Source organism: Equus asinus, chromosome 7 (genome assembly GCF_041296235.1).
Source record: "Equus asinus isolate D_3611 breed Donkey chromosome 7, EquAss-T2T_v2, whole genome shotgun sequence".
In the NCBI taxonomy this organism is placed as follows: Eukaryota; Metazoa; Chordata; class Mammalia; order Perissodactyla; family Equidae; genus Equus; species Equus asinus.
Genome location: NC_091796.1, coordinates 98,723,786 through 98,740,896, shown reverse-complemented (window position 1 = coordinate 98,740,896; position 17,111 = coordinate 98,723,786). Strand labels below are relative to the sequence as shown.

Below are 17,111 nucleotides of genomic sequence, written 5' to 3'. Positions count from 1 at the left end.
TTTTTTTATTGGGTGAGGAAGATTGTCACTGAGCTAACATCTGGCTGCCTCTGTTTTGTGTGTGGGATGCCGCCACAGCATGGCTTGATGAGCAGTGTGTATGTCTGTGCCTGGGATCTGAACTCGTGAATCCTGGGCTGCCAAAGTGGAGCACACAAACTTAACTGCTATGCCACCGGGCTGGCCCCTCCCCTCCTCTCTTTCTTGCTCATGCCCTGGACCCTGTCTCTGCCCATTGTAGCTGGGGCCCGGGGCCTGGCTGCAGCCCTGCCCGTGGGCATTTTGCTCTGTGTGTGTTCCTGACCCAGGAAGAGGCACAGGGAGCATGTGCTGGTGAGGAGGTAATTTGGTCCCCGGTGGTCTCCAGTCCTGCTCTGTCACAGCGCCAACAGGCTGCAGGCTGCTCCCCCAGGCTGGTCCGTCTGCACAGTGGTACTGCATCCCCCTCTGCGGCCCTTGCTGCTCTCAGGGGCTTTGCTCCTCTTTGCACATCCCTATGGTTCCCTAGCCAAGGGGAAGTTCTGCCTGTACCAGACACCTGGAGACCTGCCATCCCCCTCGTCCACCTCTCTTGGAGGCGGCCAGCATCACCTCGTGGTCCAGGGACCAGCCATACCCACACAGGTGCTGGTGACCCGTTTACCAGCGGGGCAGGGGCGAGTTGTTGAGCCCTCTGGGCCCAGCCTTCCTGCTTGGAAGGGCGTTGTCATGGCACCCGCCTCTAAGGTCGGGAAGACTCATTGAGATAGAGCATCCAAGCACTCACTGCAAAGCCTGGTGGGAGATCCGTGTTCTGTAATCCGGGGCTGGTAGTGGAGTGTTAGGATTCAACCCTGTCCTTCGGCTGCCGGTTTGCGTTTAGGGAACTGAGGACTGGAAAGTTAGTTTCTGAAAAGAATATCCAACTCCAGCTTGCACGTCAGGTTCCTTTGGGATGGGAGAGTTGGGTGTGGCCCCGAGTCCATCCCTACAGCGCTTCCTGGTGGGATGGGCCCAGCCCAGACTTCCAGGAGAATTTCCAGTGTGGATACGGGTCGCTGTCCCAGAGAATCCTGACCATGTGACTTTGAACCAATTCCTTGTCATTGTTGAGTCTAGGTCCTCCTCTTTCTCGGACATTTTTACTTTTATCTTGCCAGTTCTCAGAACAGCTTTCTGAGGCGGGATCTATCTTTTATTCTCCCCATTTTGCAGATGAGGAAACCGAGGCTCAGATATGTCACTTGATTAAGTGACATGTCTGAGGTCACAGAGCCAGCAAGTACCAACCACTGTGGTCTCTGAAGCCAGATGGGCTTGGCCCCCGTGGCCTGGGCTCTTCCTAACCAACCACCCCTGCCCCAGTGCTAACCAGCGCTCCCTGGTTTCCCATAAAAACCTTTGCCCTTCCTGATTTTCTAAGGCTGCCACGGACCCAGCCCCCAATGTCTTGCAGGGGCCTTTGCGGCAGAGCAGGGTCACCCACTTCCCCAGCTCGGTCCGCTGTCCCCCTAGACGATGCTCACCTTTTTCAGCCTATGACCCCCTCGGCCCGCCCTCCCTGCTGGTGAGAAGGTCTACACCCTGCCCGCTCTGCACTGTGTTTCTGTGCTAGTCTCTCCAGCTAAAGTTTCTTACCGAGTCCTGATCCTGTAATGTTTGGTGACCTGGAGCCGTCCCTCTTCATCTCAGTTAGGGACCTGGCGGGGAAGCAGAGCCCCCAGATGGTTCTGATGAAGTGACTCTGATGTGGGGATGATGTGCAGAGCTGTGGGCAGGGTGAAGGGACCAGAGGGGACGGGAGGCTCCGAGAGCCTGGCTGTGGGGGCCTGTGACGGCTCCTAGGGCTGGGGGGCGAGGGCCTGCCCCGAGGAGGCTGCAGGCACAGTGAGCCCCAGCCACTGCCCACAGCATGGTGTCGAAGCGGGATGAGGGATGAATACTCCAGCCCCTCTCTCCTCCTGCCCTCTCCCCTCCTCCCAGTGGCCCCTGTTGGCCAAATGCACCTGGAAGCCCAGGATCCTGAGTGGTCCAGTCCTCAGAGGGCAGCCTCCTGGGCACAGAGCAGGGTGCAGAGTGGGTGAGGGACCAGCAGGGAGTGGCCAGCACCCTCTCCCCCCTGCTTTGTGTCTCTATGGACCTCAGGGCAGAGCAGCAGTGTGTCCTGTGCCCAGATGTCATCCCTGGCTGTCCCTACCCAGACTCCAGCATGGCCCCTCACCTCTGACTTTCCTGTCTGGCCCTCCCAGATGCCCCTTCGGCCATCGTCCCATGGGCCTGTTTTCTGTCATCTGGTTGGTCGTGCAGTTGTGATTGATCCTGTGAGGGAGCTGACACTCTCGGGCTGGTTCCTTCATTCCTTCCGTCGCTGAACATTCATCTAGGCCCCCGGTGGCAGGCCTCTGCTGTCCACTGGAGACACTGAGATGACCAAGTCTCCAGCTGCCTTGATGCCCATGTCTTGGGAGACAGAGAAGCCTAGGGCCGCATCAGAAGAGCGGGGGAAGGGTGGGCCCCTACACCACCTGGGAGCTGGGGAGGACTCCTGCCATCACAGTGGGCCCAGAGCCGGTGACTCTCCCCCAACTGTTTGCAGCCCCTCAAGAGAGGATTAGCCTGTCCCTGAGCTGGAAACTTGGTCATGGAGCCAGCCAACCTGGAGAGGGTGACAGGTGGGCACCAGCAGGCCTCGAGTTGTGTGACACCCGGGGGAGGAGTGGGCACTCAGTCAAGGCTCCTGGGCAGCTGGGGACCCGGGTCCCTGTGCCTCGTGCCGCCAGGCCCGGCTCTCGTCCTTCCTCTGTGCCGGGGGCTCACGACCCTGATGGCGTCTCTGGGGTCCCGTCTCACTCTGCCCTCCTGTGAATCTCTGAGTCTTCCGAGAGCCGAGTGGAAAAGCTCCCGACTCTCCTCTCCGTCTCTGTGTCCTCATATCTCAGCCTTTCATCTTGAAGACAGCCTGCCGAAGGTGCCGCGCTTGCACGGCAGAGTTGGAGATCTGAGCCCTCCTGTTCCCTTGGGTGGTGAGTGAGTGAGAGAGAGAGAGAGAGGGAGAGAGTGTGTGTGTGTGTGTGAGTGAGTGAGAGAACTTGCTGATCTATTTGAAGCAGCTCCCTTTGATGCTCTGCAAATTCTCTAGAAATCTGCTAGAGAATTCAGCCCGCTCCCCACATCAGACCGCACTCGGGTGCAATTTGTGTGTGTATAGCCAGTGCACACGTGGCTGCCTGTGTGCTCGGTGGTTTTGGAGTCGGCCGACCTGGGTTTGCATCCTGTGTCTGACCTTGACCAGCTCTGTGACCTTGAGCAAGTCGCCGTGCTTCAGGCTCTTCAGCCCTGCGCAGCTCCTCATCCTAACGGAGTTAGTCACGCTTGCTCCCCCATCTCCCAGAGGGCTTTTGGGAGGACCAGGTCGGGGGGTGCGGGTGCAGGTGCTTTATAAACTGTGAAGCGCCCTCTGAGGGGAGCAGACGTGCGGATGTGCTCTCCTCAGCAGCACCCAGTGTTGGAGGCGCAGGGAGCATTCCTGACGAGGTCCATTTTTTTAGCCTTGAAACATCACGCTGAAAAAATGCTCGCATGCAGTTTATTTAACTTTAAGTGGGGCAAATTCTGAAATGGGTTGTTTATTGTCCAAGTTGAATTTTTAATTTCTCATAAATTCCCCACAAATTGCTGTAGTACATCTCTATTTATTGAATCTGTCAGGGTTGTTTATGGCACCGAGGCCCGGGCTCCTGTGTTTGTGGGCTGTTGCCACAGCGACGCTGGGGTTTGAGGCTCAGGAGGAGAGGCCCTGCACCGAGGTGGTGTGGAAGGTTCTGGAACATGCCGGCAATGTGAAATAGAGCGGCTGCTGTACCGAGGGCCGGCCTTGGTAAGACTCCTTGTCTTACCAAGACTTGTTTAAGACTCCTCATTCCATTCCAACTGTACCTCACCCCTGTGGGTCCCTCTTCCCTTGGATGGTACACTGCTCCAGTCTCCTGTTTCTGTCCCCAGGCCCTTGCTGTGCCTGGTGTGGTCTGAGACCCGCAGCGGCTGCACCACGGGGCACTTGTGGGAGACGACATGCTCCCCCAGACCTGTTGGGTTGGAGTCTGCAGTTCAATAAGATGGCAGGTGCCTTCTGACCTGTGCCCACAACACTGCCATCGGCTGACCTCTCTGGGACACCCCTGAGGCTCCATCACTCTCAGGACAGAGCCCAGAGGCCTTAGCCTGGCTGTCCTTTGTCCCCGCCACCATCTTATCCTGTGATCTTTCTAACTCCTTATCCCCCATTCCCCTTGCCCTGCCAGGGGTGGGCATCAACCCTCAACCCAGCAACATCCAGCCGCCCTGCCTCTGCTTTGCACACGGCAGTCTCCACTTGCCTGCCTGCCCCAGCCTTCTCTTTCCGGGGGACTGTGTAGGCATTTTGGGAGAGGCAGCTCCTGAGATACCTCCTCCTTGAAGCCTTCTCTGCTTTCCCTGACTGGGTCAGGTCTAGCTTCACCGCAGCTCCCATAGCCCAAAGGCCTCACCTCCCCCAGCCCCATGGGGCTGCTTGACCCACCTGCCAGAGTCTCTCCCCGGACCATAAGCTCACTGGGTGCTCTGATTGCCCCGCCTGTCCCCCTCGAGGGCTTGGCCTGCAGCCGGCACTCAGGAATGCCACTCCAGTCGGCCAGTCTTCACAGGGCCAAGACTTGAGGCTGGGCCTTCCCCAGGAGCCTGTACACTCTGTCCTGGGGACTGGACCTTGTGTGGTAGGAATGGCAGGAATTGCTGGGGTGGGGCCTCTAGTTTCCAGTCGAGGCCTGATTGGCAGCTGGTGCGAGGGACTGGATGAAGATGGGGCCTTGGGCTTTGGGAAAGGCCCGGAGGGACGGCTGAGAGGTGTGCTGAGCTCCTGTGTGCGGGTGAGAACGCAAAAGTTGGTTGGCCTGCAGGAGTTGGTTGAGAATCTGCTCGGGGCCAGGCAGTGTCGAGGCTCTGGGGACTCTGCCGAGAACGAAAGTCCCTGCCCTAACGGAGCGTCTACATCTTGAAGGACGAGAGACTGAAGACAGATAAATCAATGTATGAGGAGGGCGAGATGGTGGAGAGGCATAGGGAGGAAAATAAAGCAGGATGAGAGACTGGAAATTGATAGGGGATTTAAGGACATGGCTTGGTTAAAACTGAGCGTCTGCCTGCCCTTTGACCCCACAATTCCACCCCAGGTGTATACCCTAGAGAAAGGAGTGCTCTGTCCACCAGAAGGCAGACAGAGGATGTTTAAAGCAGCACTGTTCATAATAGCCTCAAAGTGGAAACCCCCAAATATCCATCAGCTGTAGGATGGATGCATAGGCTGTGTCGGGTTCACATGATGGAATCTTGTACAGCAGTGAGAATAACCAGTGGCGGCCATATGCAAAACATGGCCGAGTCCCATAGACTCATGTTCCGCCAAAGGAGCCAGACGCGGAGGAGCGCTGAGCACACGATTTCATTGATGTGAGGTGCTTGAGCAGGCAGAACTACTCTGTGCACGTGGAAGGCAGGCTGGCGGTCACCTCTGGGGACAGGGTCCTGGGTGGGGACGTGACGGACGCTGCTCGGGTCCTGCAGGGTTCTCTTCTCAGTCTGGATCTTGGGCGTCCGTTTGTGAATATTCATCAAGCTGCTCACTTAGGATATGTGCTTTTTCTCTTCTCGGGTGTTATACTTCAATAAAAGGCTTAACGTAAACAACAAAGGCTTAAAACAAACAAAAGGCAAAAAAAGCTGTGGGAGGCGGAGGGTGTGCTGTTGTCTGTAGTCAGTACCCTGGGATTCTCTAGAACATTGGTTCTTGGGACGTGGGTGTCCCTCCTCCCGAGGCTGCCCTCTGGGGAAGATGCTTCCCTCGCCACCAGTGGTACAGCCTCCATGGAGATGAGGAGCCTGGCAGGAAGCCAGCACCCCAGGGACATTCCTCTTGTCCTTCCCGGGACTGGGGAGCCACCCTGTAACCAGAGGTCTGCAGGTCCTGCACTCCCAGCCTGGCCTGGAGCAGGCTGCTCAGTGGACATTTAAGGAGCGAAGAGTGTTTCTGTCCCCGTGGCTCCAGCTCGTCTTTGGGAAAGTGGGCATGGAGGCACAGGATTCCCTCTTGTGCTCTGTTCTCTAACCCTGGCCTCCAGGCCAGAGAGGTGGTGCCGGCAGGAGATGAGAACATTCATCGTCTAGATGCTGTTTTCTTGTAGCAGATGTGGGCTTCAGTCTGCACCAGCCGGTTTATAACAGCCTATGTTTAGTGTGCGTTTACCCTCTCTGCCAGGCGCTATATCCCACTCAAGTCTCTCTCTCTCTCTTTTTTTTTTTGTTGAAGAAGATTCGCCCTGAGCTAACATCTGTGCCAATCTTCCTCTATTTTGTATGTGGGTCAGCGCCAGGCCACTGACAAGTGGTGTAGGTCCATGCTCAGGATCTGAACCTGGGCTGCCAAAGTGGAGTGTGCCAAACTTAACCATAGGCCACGGGGCTGGCACCCCACTCAAGCCTCTTAATACCCTGTTTTCAGATGAGGAAGCGGAGGTCAAAGCAGGTGCACACAGTGACTTGCTCAAGTTCACCTGCTGGAAAGTAGGGGCTGTGGGTGACTGAGTAGAGCAACTCTCAGGCCGCGCTTGAGGCACTGACCACACCAGAGGGAGGGGTTAAGGCAGATGTGGGGAAGGAAGATGTTAAAAGCAGAGCTGCAACGAATGAGTCGTTGGATGGGCTATGAGAAAGCCCTTCCTTCCCCACCTCGTCTTTCCCTTCTTCAGTCACGAATGTGACTTCCCTCCTTCTAGCATCTTCTGATTGCTCCAGACCTCTGTGCTCTTACCTGTTGACTGAATCCCGGCTGTCCTGCCTGCCTCCCAAGCATCAGCCCGGGTGACGCGGACCACCTGAATTACAGTCACCTGGGGGCTTTTTAAAAAGTAGACATTATTATCTAGAGCAGCTTTTAGGTTTACAGACAAATGAAACGGAAGGTGCAGAGTTCCCACATACCCCTCGCCCCCACACATGCACAGCCTCCGCCACTGTCGACATCCCCCAGCAGCCTGGTATGTCTCTTACAGTCAATGAACCTACATTGACCTGGCACGATCGCACGAAGTCCAGAGTTCACGCTGGGGTTCCCTCTTGGTGGTGTACATTCTGTGGGTTTTAGCAAACGTATGATGACATGTATCCAACTCTTAGTATCATATCGTAGCACCATATCCTAGTATCATACGCCATATGGTATCATTTCTTTGCCCTAAAAATCCTCTGTGCCCTGTGATTCTCTTTTAACATTCTTAAAAAAAAGTGCTGATGGGCAGCATGAATCATATCAAGGTCTCTGGGGCGGGTCCAGGGCATTGGTTTGTGTTAAGTTCCCTGGGTGACTCTGATATGCAAGCAGAGTGAGGCTCATTGGATTCAAGCCTTGGTTTTCAAACTTGAGCGTGACCAGAATCCCCAGGAGTGTCTTCAGCCAGGCGGCTGACCTCACTCGAGGGAGTTTCTCCGAACCAGTAGGTTGGGGGAGGGGGGTTGACTGAGAATTTGCATCTCTGACAAGTTTCCTGGTGATGTTGATGCTGCTGGTCTGAGGACTCCCCTCTGAGAACCGCTGGTTTTAAATAATGGTGATGAAAGTTGTGGTGGGGCCAGATGTTCCTCACTCGGAAAGCCATGGAAGCTCTTTCCGAGTCCTTTGGGGCGTCTGGGGGTTGTGCCTGGGTCCCTGTCCTCGATTGCACTGCCTGCTCTCAGAGTAGGGGCCTAGTCTGGGTGTGGGAGATGCAGTGCGTTTCCTCTGTGCCTGAGCCCACGGTCTTCAGCAATGAGCCCCCTGGGGATCCTGGGTTCGGGAGGACGGTGGTGGTACAGGAAGGTATTTTACTGAATGCAGGGTGGCCCGGGGGAGCGGGGTGGGTTGCTCACGAGCCAGGAGGCCAGGAGAGTCCTGGGGGGTGAACTTGCAGCCCCTGAACTGCTCTCAGGCAGTCTCTGGGGGTTCCTTTAGCACTCCCAGCAGGACGGACAGGACCCCCAGGGTGAGGACAACCCCGACCAGGCCTCCCTGGTGGGTGTCAGCCGGGTCTGACTTTGAGACTTGGGCCCTGTGTGGAGCTCAGGACACTGGGGTCCGGGTCCCAGGCTGCCCTGGATCTCCTGGCAACTGTTATAAAAACCTTCCATAGAAACTAGAAGCCTAGCAATAAAATCAATGTAAATATAGCTAACATTTGGGAGTGATTTATAAAGCACTTGAAAAAAATCCCTCCTATAAACCCCAAGACAGTCCTACGAGTTGTGGGGCTGATGAATTATCCTACCTTTCAGATGAGAAATTTTAGGGTCACAGAGCTCTCTAATTGGCGGAGCTGGGATTTGAACCCATGGTGCTTTCTGCTCTCTCAGCCCCCGCTCCTCCCCGCCCCCATGTGAACCCCCAGGCAGAGATTAAGGCTCCTCTCCAGCAAGCTCTGGCTGTGAAAGGTGAAGTGAAGAGGTTCATAAGAGTGGAATGTGCTAGAATTCCTCAGAGTTGTTCTTGAAATGAGTGAGTGTTCTTTGTCTTGACATCTCAGCCAGAGGTGCAGCCTGCCCACCCGTATCTGTCCAAGGGCAGAGGGTCATTCAGCCCTCACACTGAAAGGCTGCGGCTGCACCTGCCGTGTCCCGTCTCCCGGGCTGAGAATCGAGGCCCAGGGTGTTTTTCCAAGCTCGTTGGAGTAGGACTGGCAGGAGGGGATGGCACTGTCGTTTTACCAGCTGGGCTCTTTGAGAAACCGAGGGGTTCTTTGAGGGACTGCCTGCCTTTCAGTGGTGGGGGGGGGGGGAGGCGCTTTCTGACCCCCACACAGCAGGCTCCCTTCAACTGTTGCAGCAACTCTTCATCTGTTTCCGATTTGGGGTCTTCATGTTGGATTTCATTTCAAGTGAGACATTGGAAGTCAGAGAACGTTTGAAAACCACCGGTGCGGGGGCAGCCTGGAAGTGACAGTCGGGATCCAACAGAGCCAGAGCCCCGAAACCCGAGCACTTGCCCAGCCCTGGGCCCCCGTTGTTGGGGTGATGTTGGTGCAGGGCGCTCCTGTTCTGCTAGGGGAGCAGGACGGCCAGGCTGTGAGGCCTGGAGTGGAGTTGGCTGTCATTGGCTTGACTGATTCATTGACTCTTCTTCAGGCGTTTGTGCGCCAGGCCAGCTGGGTCCTGTGCCCAGCACTGGGCGTATAGTTGAGAGCAGAGTTGTCCCAGTCCTCCGGGAGCTTCTGGTCATTGGTAAGACAGAATCTGGCTTTGGTGGACTTTGAACCTCTTTCAGCACCTCCGGCGGATTATCAGAGAGCGGAGCATTTTAATCTCCTGCACAGGTACTTCTGCCCGGCTCGTTTCTTCAGACTGGTCAGCGTCTCTTGCTTCCTCCCAAGACCTTGTGGGCGCGCCACGTACTGGACACTGCTGGTCATGGTGGGTCAGCAGCGGGGTCAGCTGTGGCTCCCTGGGTCTCTAACTGGTCCCTACCTGACCCCATGTTTCAAGAATTACACTTGCCAAACCTCTCCAGGGCTTTGATTTGCCACCTTTCTGAGTGGGAAAAGGGAATGAACGGAGGAGAGGTTTCTCGTGCGAGGAGGGGCCCAGGAGCCGAGGTTGGACCCTGCAGTGTGGATGGGGTGCTTTCGAAGGCCAGCATCAGGAGATGCCCACTGGTGTCAGCCTTTGACCCCTGGTATCAGCCTTTGTGTCTTTCTGTCTTCTGGTGGACAGAGCCAAAGTTGCCGCTCAGGTCTCTTAGCGAACCACTGGAACACGTGGTGCTCAAAGGCACAGGGCCACCATGGGCAGGACAGGGGCCCGGTGGTTTAGAGGGTGGGGGGAGTGGAAGGACGTGCCTCCCACCCCACTGCACGGATGTGGTTGAGATAGAGGCAGCTGGATCCTGCCGCTCAAGGCTCTTGGACGATAAGACTTAGAAATGCAAGCCTAGTTCTGATTTTCCAGGCTGGCAGCACTGGTGGGAGAACCAGCATAACCACTGGGCTTTCTTCAAAGTGTGCCTCATGGGGGTCCCCAGTGCACCCCTGCCCTCCTTGTGTGAACTCTCACTGCCGGCCAGAGCCATTTGCTTCTATTTCTGTTGCTTCTATTTGCCTCTCCACCGGCCTGCGGCCTCCTGGCCTTTGCTTTGCTCCAGGAAGACTGACCTCACACGGGCTTTTGCCGCTGAGTGAACCTGAGCAGGGAGTGCTGGGAGCTTGGTCTGTCCCCACCTCACCCCGTCCCCAGCAGGCCTAGAATGTTTGGGAAACACCTCTGCCTGGAGGTCCCATGTTCTGTAACTTGACTCACCACCTTCCCCTCCAGACCTGCTGCCTCTCCTGTTTTCTTGGATCGTAAAGAAAGCACTCTCGCCGTCTCCCACTCAGGCAGCCAGCCCTGATACCTCTACCCCTCCGCATCCACAGCTCATCAGTTTCCAGGCCCTGTTGATCTTCCCTGGATGTTTCTTGCCCATCCCCCATCCATCCTTTTACCATAGGTCCCGTGTCCCTCCTTCCCCAGTATTGCCAGTCCTCTGGCTGGCATCCCTGCTTCGGCCCACCCCCACCTCGTGGCGTAGTCTCTCATCAAGAATATCTGAGCCAGTCCCCTGCTTCCCGCTGTCTGGAGGGGAAAGTCTTGTGAATAGTTGCCGGGCTCTTCCCAGTTCACCCTGCCAACCCTGCCCCCTCTCCTCCTGCCGCTCCACAGGTCACACCAGCAAACCCTTAGCTGCCCCTGTCTCTGAGCCCCTGCACATGTCCTTTGGGACCCACCTTGGCACAGCTGCTTTCGTCCTCCAGCTACCCGTGAGGTGTCACTTCCTATCGGAAGCGCTCCCCCACGCCCGCTCTGCCCCCTCCCCTCCTAGGAAACCACTCCCTCCTCGGCGCCTCTGGCCTTCCCAGGCTGCTGTACCTGGCAGAGAACCTGGCTCGTGGGAGGTCCTTGATCAGTGATTCTTGTGTAGTTGTTGACTTTACCTCAAGGTCAGTATATAAGCTGCAGAAGTGAGTTTTTTAGGACTTTAAGGGCTGCATGGGCTCCATTATTCTTTACTATCTTTACTGTCTGGGGAGTTGCCTTCCTAGCACGTCTTCACTCTTTACCTTCCACGTACTCCCTGTTTTGATCCTGCTGGCAGTGGTGATTGCCATAGGCCTGTCATGAAAACAGTTTCCTTTGCCAGAGACTTGCTTCCCAAGCCTCCCTTGTGCAAGGGGCACCCATGTCTTGCAGTTCTGACCAGTAAGATGTAAGGAGAAAGAGTATTTCCTGTCTTACAAAAGGGCTGCCATTTGACTCATGTCCCTTTTTTCCTGCATTCCAGGAAACCCTCTGGGGACAGAGTACCTGGAGCTGTGGCAGCCATTTTGTGACCATGAGGTGATAGGCATGAGGACAAAAATCTCCTGTAGTAAGCATGGCAGAATAAAAACTTGAGAAGAGCCTGGGTTCTTGCTGACATCAACTGTTGAAATACCCTAGAGACCCACCTCCCTCCAAACTTTCTGTCCTTAGGATTTAAGCCATTTTTAGTCAGCATTTCTTACAAATACCTCTTCACTGATTATTCTGAGCTTGGCTGAACTGTTTTCTGTTATCAAAGATCAAATGCACCTTTTGGATAAGGACTGGCCACTACCCAAACAAAACTTTGAAGGCTGAAGGTGCGTGCCACAGAGAAGGCCACCAGTGCTCCGAGTGTTGTTACTGTTAGTGTTGAGAGTTTTGATACTCAAGGTGATGACTGTTGGGGATCATGTTCATTTAGACATATGTCTTGTTAAAAAGCAAATTGTACCTTGTGTCTGATCAAACTTAAAGGCTCTTCAGGTTGTAAGCAACACAGTCTCAGCATGAAAAACTTAAGGAAACACCAATAAATAGAATTTATTGGCATGGATGTCTCAAGCAGTCCAGTGGTAGGTGTGACAAGTTTCAGGCCATCAAGGGCTCAAATTTTTTTTTTTTTGAGGAAGATTAGCCCTGAGCCAACTATTGCCAATCCTCCTCTTTGTTGGTGAGGAAGCCTGGCCCTGAGCTAACATCTGCTGCCAATCCACCTCTTTTTGCTGAGGAAGACTGGCCCTGAGCTCACATCTGTGCCCACCTTGCTCTACTTTATATGTGGGACACCTGCCACAGCATGGCGTGCCAAGCAGTGCCATGTCCGCACCTGGGATCCGAACTGGTGAACCCTGTGCCGCCGAGAAGCAGAACGTGTGAACTTAACTGCTGCGCCACCGGGCCGGCCCCAAGGGCTCAAATTTATGTCATCAGAAATAGTGCTTCACTTTTCAGGCTCCTTGTGTAGGTTGTGTTGGGGCAGGCTTTGCCAGGTCATGTGGAAGAGATGGCCAGCAGCCCCATCCTTGGCTTCACAACCTCACAGGAAGCGATCCGACTCTCCCCAGTTCCAGGGAAAGCCCCGGGCTGGCTGATGCTTGTTGGTTCTGATTGGTGTGGCTTGGGTTACATACCTATGATATTAGTTTCCTGGGGCTTCCAGAAGGAATTAAAGCAACAGACCTTTATCCTCAGTTCTGGAGGCCGGGAGTTGGAAACCAAGGTGTTGGCCTCCTGTCCTTCCCTGCCTCCTCCAGTTTCTGGCTGGCCCCTTGGCGCAGCCTCACTCCAGTCTCTGCCTCCGTCTTCATGGGGCCTTGCTCTCCCTGTGTGTGTCTTTGAATGGTGTTTCCTCTTTTTTTTTTTCTATTGAGGTATAATTGACATACAGTATCAATTAGTTTCAGGTGTACATCATAGTGATTTGATATTTATATACCTTGGGAAATGATCACCATCATAAGTCTCGTTACCATCTGTCTCCCTACAAAGTCATCACAGGATATTGACTGCATTCCCTCTGCTGTACATTGCATCCCCATGACGGACTTATTTTATAACTGGAGGTTTGGACTTTTTAATCCCCTTCACCTGTTTTGACGCACCTCCCCCCGCCTACCCCCCAAACTCTGGTACGTTTTTCTCAGAAGAACATCAGTCGTGTTGGATCCGGGCCCACCCTAATGACCTCATCTCTGTCTGCAAAGACCCTATTTCCAAATAAGGTCACGTTCACAGATACGGGGGTGAGGACTTCAGCCTCTCCTCCTGGGGGACACAGTTCAACCTGTAACACCTATTCCTGGACCAGTCACTTTGGCCTGGATGATGTGATGTTCTCACTGGCCAGGCCGGAGTCGCATGCTCACCCTGAAGGTGAGTAGGGGTCAGCCCCCCAGAACGATGCAGCTTAAAAGCCGGAGAGCAGGGGCTCTGTGTTGAGGGCAGGCCAGGGATGCACGGCTGGAGGAAGTGGTGGTGGTGATTCACCAGCAGCCTCACTCGCCGTGAGGGCCCAGGCCTTTCGGTTTATGAGGGTCCATCCTTCTGCTGCTTGTCTCCACTTCTCACCCCTCTTGCCCACTTCCGTTCTTTGAGATCGAGGAGGGGACCGTTGTTCAGTTGGGAGGTGGATGGAGAGAGAAAGCAGAGCAATGGCAAAGAGGCCTGTGTGATTGACGTGCCCTCTGGTCACCTGGGCCGGGCCTCACAGTGGACCCAGTGGCCTCAACGCCAGGCAGCGCATGCCGCCCTTGGGCCCCTGTCCTTTGCGTGGTTCCATTGACAGGAGTTACTGAGGTGGGACTGCGGTCTGGGTAGGTTACTATCATCATTTTTTTTCTTCTGAGGAAGATTTGCCCTGAGCTAACATCCATGCCAGTTTTCCTCTATTTTTTAGTATGTGGGCTGCCAGCACAGCACGGCCACTAACAGAGCAGTGTAAGTCTGCGTCTGGGGACTGAACCCGGGCCGCCGAGGCGGAACGTGCTGAATTTAACCACTAGGCCACCAGGGCTGGCTCTAATAGTTAAGCTTTGACGATAAGGACTGTCTGTTTGCTGTTTTTCTTTATTGGAGAGCTGCTCAGCCGCTGTGGGAGGCAGTCATAATGTCAGGGGGCAGGAGAAGGCTGCTGGAGTGTTCCGTCCACAGAGAAATGGAAAAACACCGATCCCTGGTTCTGTCCCATGCTTTCCAGTTGACCACTCATTTGGAGATATTGTTGCTTGCACGGTTTTTCCCCACTCCGTTGGTCCGTCCCACCCTACCTGGCCGACAGTCCAGAAGCCGCAGAGCACTAGGGAACCTCTGAGCGGGAGGTCCAGCCGTTTCACCACTTCCTGTACGCCGGCCTTATCTCTCTGAAGACAGGGACATGGTTCAAGGTTTCTTTTATCTGGAGCACATAGGAGGACACGTGGGAGAGGAAATTCGAGCGTGGCGGACCCATAGCAGGTCCTGGGGCTGCCACCCTGGGGCCCTGGGTTAGCACGATTTCTCTGAGCCTCGGTTTCCTCCTCTACGAAATAGAAAACGGGGCCAGCCCGTGGCCCGCTTAAATGGTTGTGGCTTTCCTGTAAGCGATTTCCTGTAAGCAAGTTTGTATGTGTCAGAGACCCTGAGCACAGCCCACAAAAAGATCTTGAGTTGAGTTTATGGTCGGCCTGCTAGGTGAGGGCCAGATGCTCTGGGAGTTAAGATAGAGGAGTGTGGCTCATTTCATCTCACACAGGGCCATTTGCATAAGAAAAGAGCCTGGTGGGGGTGGGGTGGCAGTCAGAGAGGGCTCTGTGCGTGCTGGCCGAGGGCTTGGGGCCAGGTTTGTGGACCAGTCCAACCAGTGTAGTGAGCTGTGAGTGTGGAGAGGAAACTGGAGGCTGTGTGGGTCCTCGTGGAGGGCAGTGGGGAGCCATGGAAGGTTTTTGAGTGGGTGAGGAGAGCAGCTTCAGGAAGGGGTCTCTGGCAGTGCTGGCCCAGGATGGGATTAGGTTTCACCCAGGCTAGAGACTGGAGTCTGAAGTTAGTTCTGAAGCAGTAAAGTCTGCACTAGAGTTCAAAGTAGTAAAAACATAGTTGAGTTTTAGTTACTGGTCCTTGTTAACCAGCCCTCTGATCTGAATGGAAGCCGGGGTCCCTAATTGGTGTTCAGGTGCTGTGACACCTTTCAGGTGGGCACAGCATCTCTCTTACCTAGCTGCCCCTCGGGTGACTTGTTGAAGAACCCTTGTTAGGAGGGAGGCACAGCATACCTGGGGCCTCCAGCCTGCAGCCCTGCTCTTTGGGGTCAGGAGAGGGCCTGAATTCACAGGTTGCTCTGCCCTGGCCACCCCCTCAGCTTCCCAGCCCGGTGAGGAGCTGCGCAGGAGGTGATTGCTGGCAGTGAGGCCAGAGGAGCCCGAGGGTTTGCACAGAGAGGTACCTGGCCTCCCAGCTTATTCCTGAGCGACGAGGCTTGAAGCTTTGATTTGATCTTGAACTGTAGTGCACGCGAGGGCGAGGACAACAGGCTGGATGAGTCAGCACCAGACCCCGGAGGCCAGACACAGACTTTCATCTCAGGCTGAAAGGCCGCATGGCATGGGCTTCTGGTTCTTTAGGGTCATCTTACAGGGAGGGGGCTTTAAATGTCCCTTTCCCCCCACCTCCTGACAGCTCTGGAGCCTGCTCTGGCCGGGGTCCCTGGGGCTGGACCCAGTCAGTCACAGCGTCATCGGAGTTTCTTGCTTTTTCCCCCAGTCAGCCTGGGGCTTCAGGTATCCCCTCCAACGGGGCCTGCGCGCAGAGACCACACGCCTCTTTCACCCCGCAATGCTAGTGTCCCCTGGGCCACCGTCTCTCCCTCTTCTGGGATCTGAGATCCTCACGGGCTTGGAGGATGGTCAGCATTAGTCAGTTACTGCATACGACTCAGTCTCAGGCCCTCGTGTGGACAGCTCTCAGTGCTTCTCTACAGGGCCCCGCAGCAGCACTCCCCAGGGCCACAGCTCAGCAGGTGGGGGGAAGGTGGTTAGTTAGCACCCATCTAGGCTTTGGGCTAAATTTTATCGTGGATTTTCTCAGTAATTATTGGCGTGACCATTGTCATGTTCCCTCTCCTTGTGTCTGGGCCTCAGCTTCCCCATCTGTGCAGAGGAGCTGGACCAGATCACAGATTGGTGACCTGGATGGTCTCTGGCCTGTCGGTGACCCTCTTGGTCTACACAGGACTTTCACATTCTTCGAATTAATTGCCAGTATTTAAACCAGTTGCCTGGAGCCTCCACTAGTCCCTGTTGTCCCACACCAGCCACCTTGTTTCCATTTCCTCTCTGCTCCTGCATTTGCTCCTAGGCCCCTCCCTGTTGGAATTCCCCTGCAGCTGCTGGCTCTGGCCTCCCTGGGTGATGGGGCGGAAGAGGAGAGAGGCTGGTCGTTCACAAGCCGGATTCTAGAGTGATGGGAGGTTGAGGGCTTGGGAAGGGGAGAGTTTCTCCATGTGCTCAGAGCTTAGGGTGTGGATGGTGCCTGAAGAGTGGGCTCAGACAGTGGACCTGGGGGCAGTAAATGCCTCAGGGACAAAGCAGGAAGCTGTGAGTGGGCCGCTCAGGTGGAGGGGTGGGGGCAGGGTGTGGTATGGGAGGGGCCGGGGGCAGCTCCCTATGGGGTCCTGGGCAGGATGCCAGGCCTGCCACCGACAGGTCAGGAAGACTGTGGTTAGCACACAAGCTCCAGAACCCTGATATGTTCCAGAAACAGGTACTCGATTGCAGCACCCTGAGCCTCGAGGCTTGTAGATCTCGGTAATCGGGTCTGGCTTTAATCAGGCCAGGCTGAAGATTAGGCTCAGCCTCCTCCCAGCCAGGCCTGGCCCCACATTCCTGCCTGGGGTGCTTTTTTCTTTCAGGAGGGTGAGGCTGGGCCAGGTGGGGCTGCCCTGCTGGTGTGGACCCGGGGTGGCACTTCCCCTCCTTGACAGGGTCGCGTGGAGTTTCCTGCTGGGAATAGCCCCAAAGGAAAGAACGGTCACTGGGTTGATCCAGGGTGTGTTAATGTTTCCTGCAGTGACCCCAGAGAGCGTGTGGGCTTTTCCAGTCTCCGTCCTGGCTTGTCTCCTGCTTTCCCACTGATGTTCCTGCCTTCAGGCATCTACCTGGCCTGCCTTTTTACCTGCCTCCCCCAGGGAACCCTCACCTTGCCCCTCGACTCTCCACGCACACGTGGATGGATTTGAATCCTGGCCTCCTTAGCTGTGTGATCGTGGG

The 17,111-nt window shown here is 55.4% G+C and overlaps 1 protein-coding gene across 3 annotated transcripts in view; it reads left to right on the top strand.

Annotated features, from left to right (window-relative positions):
* Positions 1-17,111, top strand: part of ITPK1 (inositol-tetrakisphosphate 1-kinase) — a 171,952-nt gene that overhangs the window by 55,582 nt on the left and 99,259 nt on the right. Inside the window, exon 1 of one of the 3 annotated variants that reach the window (XM_044774243.2) lies at positions 13,216-13,245. The exons of the other annotated variants lie outside the window; for them this stretch is intronic. Coding sequence (XP_044630178.1) covers positions 13,231-13,245 — 15 coding nt within the window. The 5' untranslated portion in view covers positions 13,216-13,230. Of the gene's footprint in view, positions 1-13,215; positions 13,246-17,111 lie in introns of those variants that run through there. 3 annotated transcript variants of the gene reach the window in all.